The following is a 14,808-nucleotide window of genomic DNA, read 5'->3' as shown; positions in this document are numbered from 1 at the left end:
AATTGTGTGTGGTTTGACGGGAGAGCTCTAATGATTTGCCATGGATGAGATGAAAGTAAAACTGTAAGCAAAGGTTACACATTAATGAACCATAAAACTCACAGAGACTGTGGAGAGTATCTACAATGTGTGCAAAGCTATTTCTGTGAGAACAGCTCAATAAGCTACAGTATGTTGAATGATTTGAAGGATGTGGGTTGTAAAAGAAAAAAAAAAGGTCATGATTTACAATACTTGAGTCCAAATGTATACACAATGACAACAGTAATCATTCTTTTCCTATACACTAGATTGGTATATAATATGATGATGTATTTATAATCTACCATTAGCCATTCTGAGTCCATGACATCTACTGTAAAACGAAGAATGTTGGCGTGCATTTTAATGTCTCGAATTTCGCAAGCGCCAAGATTCGTGAAATTAAAATTCACACTAATTTTCTTGTCTACACTATATGCAAAGGACGCCTGTGGCAATTGGTGAAAATTTCATGGCACAAAAAAGGCCGTTGGATACAATTCGCAAAAATTTTGTGCCACGATCATGTTTTACAGTATGTGGGACTGGCAGAAAGTGGAAGACAAAAGAGGTCTAGTGCAGTTAATGTCCTTTTGGGAGTTCTTTGTTTAGATCATCAAAGTTAGCTGGATGCGGATAAGACCAAACGGCTGTGTTCATATTATCCTGAGAAGTCTACATTCTATGACTCTTGAGGCTGCTCATTCTACAACGACATAATGTTTGCTGTGATACCCACATACGTAGCTAACACTTGTGATCTGAGGAGCTACCCATGTATGTGTGGGTGGATGGAGGGGGAGGGTCCTCACATACATACATATGACGAAACACATGGTACACAGTAGGAGTGAAGGATATTCAGTGACCTTTTGACCCCACACAGCCACACAAGTTGTGAAATGCCTTCATGTACTCTACAAAGATGTTCACAATGTTACTGTTTGAAAATTGTGCGAGATTTTGATCCAGTCATGTTCATATAATCAGGTTTTTATGACTTTATACTCATCTTTTTTGCATCAATAACCTGAAAGGGGGTATTTCAGATGCCATTCTTACCTGACACACGGTGATCTGCATGAGGGCATCCATACCCCCTTCTGGGGCATCCAGGTTTCCTGATGGTCTCTGTTGCATCACAGTTTGCTGGAAAGACACACAACGAATCAAGCACAGATATAAAAAGAGAGAGTTTAAAGGGCACTTCAGATATCAAGAGAAAGTTTTTAAAGGATACCTGTCTAAAGTGGACAGATTCCTGGTTGAGTGCAATTGGGCCACAGGTAACATTCAACCTCTGAAACAACAACGTTATTAGTCACATGTTTGAGAATGTTGAGAATGACAAAAGAATACACACTTAATCATCTATCCACGAGTACTCGGCTGAATGAGTAAGTATTAACAGCTTCAAAGCTGGTAATAATTTCTTTCAAGTTCATGCAATCTACCAAAACAAAAACCAACACACACACACACACACACACACACACACACACACACACACACACACACACACACACACACACACACACACACACACACACATTAAGTGCACACAGGGATGAATGCACTTGTCGGGAAAGTTGAAGTATTTGAAGCTCAGGTATTATTGCCCCTTTAAAATGGCCATAAATATACCTTTACACACATCTGGTGATGGACACATACAAGGTAAATTTCATATTTTATAACTGAAGTGGCCCTGACATTCTTGTCAATGCCCTTTTGCTTAATATCATCACTGCTACTGTACATACATGGACACTACCATCATTGCCACACAAATTCATTCTTTCATTGATGGTGCTGCTCTGGCTAAAGGCAACAAATGCACTTTGCACGACCTCTCCACTGTGACTACCAGTAACACCTGTTCAGTTTTGTATTCGCTTGAACTATAGAGTCTTCAAGTATCATTTATACCATGGGTGAAAACTTAAATACAACCATGTGAATGGAACCCTGACCCAATTCCCCCCCCCCCCCCCCAACACTAATATCTACCAGTTGGCACATGACAACACAGAATGTATTCTAGACTATCATAACATTCACCTCAGTAGCTGCTAGGTACACGTATGCAATGTATGCCCCCATCATTCTTGTTATGTAGGAGAGTTTCAAGTCATACCAGGATATTTGCATTTTGCCCTGGTTTTCCTCAATGAGGTTGTCTCATGGGTATTAAACAAAGCAGGGAAAGTATTCACCATATTGTTACAGGTAAAATCATAATTCTCAGCAGGGCTCAAAATGTATTTTTTACCATTTGACATTTCCTTGCAATACATCAAAGGAGTCTACCAAGGAAGTTATCTGGTTGACATGATTTATGCCATGATAATGAGAGTTGTTCTAGAATATAAGAATATTGAAATTAAAAGGGTAAAAACAGTTATGACTGTAAAACAAAATCATAATTCATGAAGTGCCCTCCCTATTCAGTAATAGGTAGGTCGTTCAATCGATTATGTATTGTGCTGTAGCATTATGCAGCACATAATTTTGTATTTCACAAGTTGCATGCAATTTACTCTCACACAGGAAGACTGATAGATACTACCTGCTATACCGGTATATGGCCTGATTTGTAATCTATTACAAAACATAACATAGCAACGGTGACTGGATACGCTCAGGGATTGCAATACTGTTGGAATACCTTTTGGACTAATATTTCACATTTTCGTCGTTACACAACTGAAATTGTGTTGTCACAGTGTCGTTCACACATTTCTTCTGCATACATGTATCATTGTACATGTATGTGTCCATTGAAAAACAAAATTCAATAGTTTTTGCAGGTATATAGGCCTATTATATGGATGCTGTGTTTCACCTTTAACTGAACTCTTGTATGCATGGTAATAAATCACAACTTCAAAGCTTTCAATTGGTGGATGACTGATATTACAAATGGCAATGCCTTGGTGTTAGACAAGGAAAATTGTCAAAAAGCAGTGCTTTGTTTCCTTCATGGATATCTCAAAGAGATTTAAGTTTGATATCTATCAAAAAAAAAATCTATATCACATATAATACATGTCATGTACAAAATCACATCAGCGAACACCAGGGCTTACATTCATAAAACAGATAACTTTGTTCATACCATACTATCACTTTAATACACATACCACTTTGTAATTGTAATTTATTCTATACTAATCTTTAGCAAGTGTGCCCTCACAGATTTATGGGGGAAAAAAGTGATGACAACATAGCACATTCGTACATTTTCACAAGAACAGATCTGTTGACTAAAGGATGTGGTGTTTACAACCACTTTCTTTTGGGCGCCTGAAGCTGACATGTAAAATCAGATCTATCTTTCAAAAGCACTTTTGGAGAAGAAATGAACCAAAGAGCTAGTTAAAGGACAAGTTCACCTTCATATACATGTGGATTGAGTGAATGCAGCAATATTAGTAGAACAGTAAAAGTTTGGGGAAAATCCAACAATCCATTCAAAAGTTATGAATTTTTAAAGTATCTGTGCAATCACTGCTGGAGGAGAAGACTACTACAGTGTATGATGTCACATGCGTACAACAATATAAGGAAAATAAAAAGAGAATTTCACAAAACTTGACTTTTTGAATAAAGTGCACATTTCTTCGACATGTTACTGACTTATGTTAGGGGTAATATTATTTCCCCTGACATCTGAAAGAGAGAAGTCGAGTGTTCTTTTATTATGTGAGAAAAGTGAGAATATCTTGAATTTTCTTTGTTCTTTCTTTATATAGTTGTACTCATATGACATCACAAACTACAGTAGTCTTCTCATCCAGCTGTGACTGAGCAGAAACTTAAAAAATTCATAACTTTTGAAGGGATTGTCCGATTTTCTCAAACTCTCATTGATGTGTTCTACTAATATTGCTGCATTCACTCAACCCACATGTCTATGAAGGTGAACTTGTCCTTTAATACAAGACTGCTACACTGTTATCCATCACATCACATACTGTAGCTCTGTTCATGCACAAGATAAACAAAGGAGTTTTCACTTGGTGTTGCATAGATGAAAGTGAAAGCTGAAGGATGAGTATTGTTTTGGAATATTACCAGACAAAATATTCTAACCTTTCGCTTTTTCTTTAAATAGCATCATATGAGTAAAAGAAATGGAAGAAGAAGATGAAGAAGAAGACGACATTTCATTTCTGGTAGGAAGCCAAAGTTTTTCGTTTTCTTTTATTTACGTCCTGAAATACACTTGAGCAGTAAAATTGTGGAAATATTTTTCAATGGAACAAAAATTTATAGATATCACATGCAAATCCCATTTTTTTATCTGTGCTCAGTTCTCTCTAGCATGTATGGTACTTTCATAGCAAAGACTGTGTGATTCTATTTCTATAATGCTGGTCTATGGGATCTAAACAATCAAGAACTATCAAAGACTTTTAAAATCAAATAATCACCACAGTGTGAAACCAATTTGTTGGTTGACAGGAATTTCTAGATATTAAAGTGAATGAAATTTTGCTAATATCTCATACATCAAACAATATGAATGACCTGATTTGCTGTTTAATATAGGCTCAATTGTATAGATATTGCCTTGTAAGAGGTATAATATGCTTTGTATCACTTGACATCCCACAGTAATTATCTTTCCCCCTTGGGGCAATATTTTCCCTCAGTGCTGTGTGCCTTGGGGACTGCCAAGTTATTTATCTATTTATTTATTTTAATACACAATTGACATAGCAATATTTGTTATGGTCTACATAAATATCACATAAATCATTTCATTCTAGCCAAGAGATAGCTAGTCAAATTCTGGAGTTATGATACATGAGATGACATCACAACAATTTTGATCCTCATTGCAGAAGTCACATGACTGCATATGATCAATCACAAACCAGTATCTATGTGACCGTTTAAGTGTAAAACCACAAATTTTTGGATGAATGAAACTTTTGCGAAAGTGAAATGCACTAGAAAGTGTTTGTCTACACAATGCCTTGACCAATGCCATTGGCAATTTGCGAAAGTTTCATGCTGCGAAAAAGGATGTCAGCTCAATTCATGAAAGTTTCATGCGACAAATGTTTCTGTTTTTTTCCATATTGCTATCACTTCTCTGGTGGAGCAGTGGGTGAATTGTTTTCTCCTAAGCCCTTATGGGCACTACATGTAGCATACAACTTCCAACCCCCTCCCCCCTCCCCCCAACAGGCTGATCTTACCTACCCAGGAAGCAACCTCTTTAAACAAGCACCACCACTAAATAATTTACAAATCATCATTAGGTCTCACTTTGGCAGGAATACATGCTATTTCTACCCCATAATTTACTGACCACTTCTACACAATACACATTAATTTCAGCCACTTTTACCAACTTCCTCTTACTTCAGCCTGCCCTGTGTGACCTCTGTCAAAGTGGTAGTTCTTCAAGAAATTAAACATATTATGTAGAAATCACTCTGAAAAGATACACTGAAGTGACAATGATGAGGGGAATATCACGCATATTGACTGTACACAAAAATGGAAGCATTACATGTAGTAGCACTCACAAGAACTGCATGAAGCATAGGGCATCGACATTGACTGAGCTTTATACATTTTTGTACATAGCTGCACCTTCATTAAACACACACATACACACACACACACACACACACACACACACATCCTTCATATGAAAAATTGTGAACTTCATATATCACTTATTACACATGTCTCATGCCATGTGAGAACAATTATCATATCTATTTCCGCCATCATTTATGCCAGTAAAATGTTATTATGACACGCAAAAGGGACAGCATATCTGACAGGAAGGGTATGGGGAAAAGTCTGAGCACTTTTCTCTCTCCAATAAGCATTTTGTAGCATGTACTGAGTGGCAAGTGTCTAAAACATTTTGGAAAATGCTTTTGAGTGAATGTATGCGTATGTGCATGTGTACATGTGTGTGTGTCATTATATTTATATCAACAGTGCATGAATCAACCATACTGGAAATTTGTTGTACAATGTTATCCAAAATGATTCTCTCCCCCCTCCCCCCCCCCCCCCCCCCAACCAAGTGTTTCTCTCATCGCTCTATTATATGGGGGTATTAAGAAAGACAGCCCCTGGAATCATGTCACAAGGATGAGATTTTGGATGAAAACAGTAACAAATTCTTCCTTACCGAAAACAGGTCGGTGTTTCCGTTGAGGGGCAGGACATTCTTAAATCCATACGGAGCTTCACAGCCAGTGCAAGGGGCCACCAGTCTGCAATAAAGAAGAACATATGACTGTATGAACAAAATTGATTTCTTTTTGTTGAAAGATCCAATAAAAGCTACCACATGCCTCTACAATGTATGGATCATGTGTCACATTACCAGCATATGACCCTAAAATGTAGCTGTATGCTGAGATGGGCTACACACTTGATGCTACGTGACCTGGACCTGTAGTTCTTGATAAGATGTCTTCCCATATGGCACAATGGGCTGGGTTCCAGAAACCACTTTTTGGGTGGTTTAGTGGCATATCCTCTTGTTCAATATACATTCTTATCATAATGTCCATGAATAATGGAACAAACAATGGCTGTGCTGTCATGTGGAATACGAAAGAGACATAAAGCACAGACAACTACAAAAAAAAGACTTGTGTCATAATTCCAAAGTCGACAATAAAGCAGAGAGATATTACACAGCAATATCTTCATTAATAATGGGTGTTTACATCACAAGTTCAGCATTATATTCAACAATTATAGATATATAACAACAATAACAATGAAACTTGTCTACCTACATGAACATGAAAAAGTGCTACAAGTGATCCAAAGCATGTGCTCCTATAACCACTTCATAATTTGTGCTGTTCGTTGGTTCATAAAAGTTTAAAAAGAAAATAAAACATTTTATTTGAGCTTTCTGTTGACACAATGTACATAATTGTGTTGTTGTTGTTGTTTTTTGCCTTATACCTCAGTAATCTGCTTTCTGATTTTGAGCAGAAGTAACAAATTCAAACCACTTTCTTCCAATCTTTCTCGAATATGAAATATGAAGTGAAAACAGAGAAGTCCATTAAATGGTGTCAAAATGGATTGCTTGATTATTGCCAGTCACCTGAGGTAAACAAGGGGTCAGCATTAAATTTGAAAGCACTAATTACACTGAATATCACCGGATGAACATTTAAGCCAAACAAAGTGCCAGAATACTGCCCTTATAAAGGTACTGTGTACTATTGGGAGCAGTGATTTAAAAAATGTTCGAGTTAACACATTTGATGCATATTTTATGGTCAGTTCTATCACAAAACAGCCTACCATATGAAAATTTTGCAATAAAACCAAAAATATAAGGAGGTATCACTATTTTCCTAACACATAACTGTAGATGGCTTATTCTAGAAACAATATTATTAGAATTATTGTTAACATTTGGTTTATTGTATATGTATAGTTTGTATATTTAACATTGATAATAATGATTGATATTTTCACATTGGTTGTTTCTATCCCTAACTCACATTTTAATAATATTTTGAAGCACTAAAGCTAGACTTTTATTTAATCTTCAAATGGTAATTAATACCTTTAGACTTTTCTCCTGTTTCTTTAAACACTCTCTCTTCTTTCTTTCTCACACTCAGCCCCTTGTCACTCTTTTCAGTCTTTTCTTGACTAATTCCTACATTACTCTTCCATCTGCACATTCTACTTTTCTTTATAAAGTGTTTATCTAAATCTTCCGTCTCAAGTATTTCAGATCCAGTATTCACTCTAAGCTTTCTAACCCCCCCCCCCCCCCACCCCATTCCAATCTCTAGACCGGATACCCACACTTAACATTTGCGTCAATTTCCTCATTGCTCTTCACAGAGCCACATATGGTTTATCCTCCCATTTGAGCACACACATTTGGAAGGGGAGATAAAAAAATTGGGAAGCTATCCCCGTAAGAACACTTTCAAGAAAGAAAGATTTAAATGGAAGGTGATAAACAAAGAGAGACAACATACATTAATTTTTAAAATAAGCAGAAATAGGTCAACCCCTTTCTCACAGATACTGCAAAACTATGACTTGCCTGTCTTCAAGTTATTTTGATTCAATAAACTGTAGTTTACGTCTGTAGAGACTGCGAGCCAACGCCTGTTTGAGAAGGAAAGTGATCTACAGGTATGGAAGACAAGCTCCCACACGTTTCAAAGCACTTATTGCCGGTTTGGCAGATGTCCCATAATAAACCATATCAATATCCACGGTTTATATAACAGGAAGGCAAAACATTTGATACTTAATTAAGCCCTGCACAACTGGAGGCTTCTCACAGCTTCAAACTTTACTCTCAGAAAAACTTAAGGAAAAAGTTTCACTCAGCTTTCTATGGTTTTAATGGTGAAAGTGACCATGCATTTGTGGATACTTGGAACAGACATACAGGCCATTCTGTGAGCTTTTTAAATATAATGACATCTCAACATTGTAAATAAAACCAATCATGCAATTAAATGTCATATCTTATTAATCAAATCTGAACTCTTGTCACACTGGAACAATGGGATGCAAACATGATTCAAATCACACAGGAAATCACTCATACATCTTTGCAATCAAAATCTTTGGGGATTTTCTTGTAACTGAAATCCTACTAATTATATTCTTCACAAGAAATATTAAGATAAATTTTTGGCAGAAACTGGGTGAGCTTTTGTGAGAATGCTGCACTGTTACCCATCACTATACTGCCTGATTTCTTAAATCATGATTTGATGTTTTCAAATCATGATTTGATGAAGAAAACAAAAATAAACTTTTTTCTGTATCACATGAAATGATCAAAAGTAAGTACTAGTATTGCTCTCAGATTGTAATATACACTCAGCAAAAAAAAGAAGAAAGTAAACACTTTTTCAAGGTCATATTTTCCATAGAAGATTTTTATGAAAACCAATGTATTATATACCATATTAAAGGGAATTTAATTGGCAATTAACCTCATAGGTTGATTAAAAAGAAAACTTTACACATGAGTGAGCACATTCGTTTTTGTTCTCCAAGGCACAGAATTAAAAATGACAAAAATTGACATGTTCTCTTTCATTTGTAAATGCCCTTAACCATAACACTGACAACAAAAGACCACTTAAACACATGAGAGAAATGAATTAAATGGGAAAAATAAGTTTTTGCTCTCTTTATGTCTTTATAACCTCTAAGAAAAACAAAGTGGGAAACTAAAGGGGAAAAGTAAGAATTTTCTGTCAAGTCAAACTTCAAATGACATAGGGAATAATAAGCATAAAGATGATTAAATGAGCAGAATTTCTTTATTTGTTTCTTTGAATCTAGTGATTTAAGAATCCATGTGACAATTTTAAGAACCAAACATTATTTACAATTTCCTAATTTTAAAAAGAGCTCAAATTTGTACCATTTTTGTTTATTATTACTTCGAATTTTGATACCACATAAGATGCTTTATTTTCCTCCATTATTTTTAGCCTTCATTGATCTTTTGGGCTTTAAAGATATCATAGAGATCAAAGGTTTAGTTTTTCAACTTAATTCATGTTTCTTTTTGTGTGAAATTTGTTGTTTGTTCTTATTGTTCTATGGAAGAGCACATACGCATGAATGACAACTTGTTCAGTTTTGCAATTTTTTCTTTTGTGCCCTGGAAGAGAAAAACAATGGCGTTCACTCATGCGTAGCGTTCCCCTTTATGTTGACCTACCAGGTTGATAGCCAATTAAATTACCTTCAATATGGTATATACTACATTACCTTTCAGCCAAATATTCTATGAGAAATCTAAACTTGATAAAGCGTTTACTTTCTCTTTTTGCTGAGTGTATCATAATCACACTGCAAGTACTCCAGTATCAGATTGCAAAAGGATTAAATGAAAAGAGAGATACAGAAGAAGAATGAAAGAGGGTAGGAGGTAGTATAATATACATACTGTCAAACCTGTCCACAATGGCCGCCCACAGAAAAGCATTATGTGGTTGTTATGGATTGAATTGAATTGAATTGAAAGACAGGTGGACATGAGGTAACTTTGTATTTTTGATGCAGTAGTTATCTGCAATGACATATTAAAGCCATAGAATGATATTGACCACCATTAAATCTAGTGGGCATTTTGCACGTACACTGTGGTCATCCTGTGGAAACCAAATCTGTGGTTGCTGTTCACAACATGTACAGTAAGTTGCCATTCAGGTTTGACTATGCATTCCAATTCAAACTTACACACACCAGGGAGGTGTGATCACACCTCCCTGCACACACAGACAAAAATGCATATACAGTGTATATACAATCTACAATATCTTACTTTTCTGGCACTGTGCTAACATATGGCATCACAGTCTTGTCGACAAATGACCCAAACCCAAGCCTGAAGTCACTGGTGATGTTCTTCATTTCACTTGCTGACAACAACAACAAAATAGAGGGGGAGAAGAAGAAGAAGAAGAAGAAATAAAAACAACAACATCAAAATACAGGAAAGAAGATGTTCCAAAGGTGCAATTACACCCCATTTGTCTCGGGTTGGAGTTGAAAGACAAAGGGTAAGCCCCAAGAGAGTTTCCATGTCTGGAGATCACTCTGATCATCCATCAAATAACATCACCGCAGCCCATCAGTTTAACTCGTGCGTGGGCGTTTAGAACTTCGTCACAGGACACTGTACAGTCCCTGGCTTTATGGCCACATTTTATGAGAGCATGCTTGCATGCAATCCCTCATCTTCATTTATGTTCATTACACATAATTATTTGGGCATATGTATAGGCCTACACATAGTTCATATTATTTATCAATTCCCTTCCACAATAGAATGCAACATAATGATGATGTAAATAATATAAACACTAAGATATAGCATTACATAAGTCTGCACAGTAACAGCTGCAATAAAAATTCCACCATCATTCCATAGTGTTTGCACACAGGAAGAGACAATAAAATGGATACATACATATTGCCTGTGTATATGCACATGTATACTACTCATCATAGGTATATGCTTATCTAACCTTTACCTTAAAGGGATGGCATAGTTTTGGTTGAGATGGGGATTCAGGTTTTAATTTTTTGCAAGATAATTAGAAACCACTTATATGAAATATAAAAGAGCATACAATTCTTAGAGGAATGAAAAGTTCACTTGATTAAAATCAGTTTTTAAATGGCTGAGATATCATAAAACTTAGATCCCGTTTACAGTGCGAGGCTCGGCCGCGGCCGGGCCCGGCTTCATTTCAGTGTAAACGTGCAAAAGGCCAAATGCAGGGCCAAAATTGGCCGCGCATTTGGCCATGCTCTGGAGGTGGTCTCGGCCTTTTTTCAGTGTAAATGCAAACTGGGCCAAATGCGCGGCCAATTTTAAGTCTGGCTTCGATACCCTCTGCCCGTACTATTTCGCTATTCAGGATATCAACCCCCTCAACGTCGAAAACTAGTATAGTTTAAGGTGGTTTTGTCCTGCAAAGGATTTTCCCTTCGGCAAAGGTCTTTGCCCGAACAGCAACTTCATCGCCACTGAATCCAGTTGGCAAAGGGTCCTAAAACCAGACAATACCAAATTGCGTTTGTTTACAAGCAGAGCGCCACTACGACAAAATATTGAAAGGTTTGAATTAAAAGCACGGCCGAGCCCGGCAGTGTAAATGGACAAAATTGCGGGGCTCGGCCCCGCAACTGAGGCTGAGCTCGGCCCAGCCCCAGACTGTAAACAGGGTCAAAGTGGTTCCAATAAGAGGTGGGTCCCAACATTTATAAGGACCACTTTGTTTTGCTTTGTTTGTGGAAACTTCAACCATTTCAAGAATGATTTCCATCATATAAACTCTGAAATCCTCTAGAACCACATTCTCTTTTATATTTCATATAAGTGGTTTCTCATTATCTTGTAGAAAGTTAAAATCCAAAACCCCATCTCAACCAAGACTAAACCAGCCCTGTAACCTATAATGCGGTATGCAAATTACATACACCTGTAGGCATTATACAAATTGTATATTCCAACTCAGACTTGCCCATTTATTACCAAAACATTAAAGAAGAACAAAAATAAAAAAAAATCACCCTTTCATTCATGGCACAAGGTAAAATAAAGTGGGATATCACAACAAATTGGAAGAACATACACAAAGGCAGCACATTTATATGACTACTCTTCCCGCCCCCCCCCCAAAAAAAAGTGATCAACAGCAATGGTGTTCAAAGGAGTGAAAGTAATCCCCATCGATTAGTAATCCTTTAGCCAGTCCCACTCTACCATTCCAGCGAAACTGTCAATTTATCAATCACAGTGAATCAGGGTACATGCTGTCTACTGGTATACTGTACCTTCCTAGCATTACAACATACCAGGAAGGAGGGGAGATAATATGATATTCAGTGGCTGGCACTGACAAAGTCTTATGGAGGTAACAGGCTGAACAGGACAAACTGACTGGTATTATCACGGTGGTCTACGTGAATCACAACTTGGGACTGACTGGGTGTCTATTCCACATCTCTCTGCACTAATGGCAGAATCACCACAACAGGCGAAATAATGAATTACAGAGTGAAATGAAGTTATTCATGATATCTGTTTCTTCTTGTGTCCTAAACAGGCCAGCTCTCAGTAAGTGATGGTTTAGATGACCCCGAATTTTAAACCATCAAACCATCGAAATATACCACTTGCAAATTCTAGATAATGCCAGTGTACGTAATCATACTTGCATTATGCCAACAAGCTCCATTGAATGTTTAAGAATGTTCTGTCACTGTAATGTAAAGAAACTGTTCGGGCATTATCTATAACATTGCATCATTACAACTCGATCCGTCTCTTACTATGTTGTTTTTCTCAGGTAACCTTTATCTGCTCATGCGCAGAATGTAACTCCGAAGTATGATCACTCGTACACAACTCTGAGGAAGTCTATAATTATAATTTGATCAAACACTCACTCAACACTTACGTGAATTCCTGTGAAATTATTGCAATGTTCCCAAATCCCACTGCTAGAAACAAATTAAAGTGTTATCACAGCTAAAGACAGACAGTACACATATATGTGTATAAGTGGGACTACAGTAAGGATGATCCCCAATGCAGTTGGAGATTGTTCCTTATTAACAATGAAGTGACAAAAGTTCACATTCCAAACTGCTACAATGTACTTCAGTAAATGATGCCAAGCAGATAGAACAACTGCAATTCATGCCTGACATTCTTCACAGAATACCAAAGAGTAACGCAGAATGAAGACTTCTCTTAACTGACTCAATCAAACTTTTCTATCTCATGACGAGCAATACAAAGTCCGTGTAACTAAATGTCAACTTGAAGTAGAAATAATGATTCAAAACAAAACAAAAACAGGTTTTCTCCAGCTTTTTGAACACATACACTTGTGACTTTGGTGCTCCAAATTGGCATAAGGTATTCATACTGCAGTAACTACATGCACTGCAAACCCTGCAGCATCCAGAGCTTACTGCCAGAGTCACCTACCTGCAATATACAGAAGTCTCCTCTGATAGACAATAGCATGTGTTATCCACATCACGATTAAGATTATATGAACATAACCCTACCCCCCCCCCCCCCCCAAAAAAAAAGGATAACAAAGAGACAATGAAGTGGGAGTAAAGGTTGGGGCATTAGATAGGTAGCCTTGCCTCAAGATCAATGGTTATGTTCCTAGTAATGTTTAAGGTGACATTTGCATTCTCAAGTTACTGTTCACAACTATTCCCTTTTTTTATAGCACTGTGTACTTTATGTGTATGTGTATGTGGGGGAGGGGGAGGGGGCATTTTGGGAGGAGAGTCTTTTAGCCAAGACATTTTACATAATAGTGATGGGAGATGAGAGAAAAAAAGACACAATAGGAAGAAGAACAAAAAGAAGAGGGGAAGAAAGAAAGAAGAAAAAGTAATAGGGAGAACAGAAATGAACATGTCAACCTCGAGTCTAGAAGCCACACCGACTAGAAAAGAGAGAGAGAGAGAGAAAGTCTGTATCCTTTTTCATTTCCTTCCATCTTCCATCAGATACATACCGAGAATGTCGCCCAAATCCATGAGTTTAGTCAGATCATCTTCCATAGACTTTGAAAGATCCATGACGTAGTAAAGATCCACGGGGTAATCCTCGGCCTGCCGAACTTGGAGTGTGACTTCTGTGGGCTTTCCTGTGAGACAGAGAATTTTTACACTTTTTTTTATTTCATGGGGAAAAAAAAAAATCAGTAACTCCAGACATTTGGCATGGAGATATTACATACACATAAATGTTTGTGCAGTGTAAGGAGAAATCAGACTTCAGGCCATGGCGTGGGTATTCGTGTACAAAATGACATCATTTCCTGCCATGCTTTTTCCTATCATCAAATATAACCTCGAGAAGCCCGCAGCTGATTGCCGTCTAAAATTCCAAGAAACGTGATTTGTCAATGACAACTAGTATCCGTGCATTATGGTCTCCATTGGACACCAGGTTTTTTTTAGAACTGCCTTATTGACATTGAGGAATGAAATTGATCCTTGATACAGATATTAATTTCTTTGAATGCTGTTAAAATCATGTCCTTGCAATATAGAATAATACAAAAGTCATGGCATATGCGTTCACCACAACAAAGATACGAGTCGGAATAAGAGATAATATATGCTGTATCCTTTACATCACAAAATCATAATCTTTTGATAACCTTGCAACGATTACTTCTTGGGAGAGAGGAGTTTTAGGCCCGGAGTTCATAACAAAAATCTTGAAATCTGGTTCGT

At 37.1% G+C, this 14,808-nt stretch overlaps 1 protein-coding gene across 1 annotated transcript in view; it reads right to left on the bottom strand.

Annotated features, from left to right (window-relative positions):
* The window catches only part of LOC139708863 (integrin beta-1-like), an 81,582-nt gene that overhangs the window by 31,131 nt on the left and 35,643 nt on the right, over positions 1-14,808 (bottom strand). Inside the window, exons 6-9 of the mRNA XM_071620826.1 lie at positions 14,082-14,213; positions 10,349-10,445; positions 6,188-6,272; positions 1,084-1,170 (exon numbers count right to left, since the gene is read on the bottom strand). Of these exons, the coding sequence (XP_071476927.1) occupies positions 1,084-1,170; positions 6,188-6,272; positions 10,349-10,445; positions 14,082-14,213 (401 nt within the window). The remainder of the gene's footprint in view (positions 1-1,083; positions 1,171-6,187; positions 6,273-10,348; positions 10,446-14,081; positions 14,214-14,808) is intronic.

The sequence above is a fragment of the Diadema antillarum genome, unplaced genomic scaffold (assembly GCF_040938485.1).
Source record: "Diadema antillarum isolate AM-2024a unplaced genomic scaffold, OU_Dant_1.0 seq00001379_RagTag, whole genome shotgun sequence".
Classification (NCBI taxonomy): domain Eukaryota; kingdom Metazoa; phylum Echinodermata; class Echinoidea; order Diadematoida; family Diadematidae; genus Diadema; species Diadema antillarum.
The sequence above is the reverse complement of the archived record's forward strand: the minus strand, read 5'-3'. Positions and strand labels throughout refer to the sequence as shown.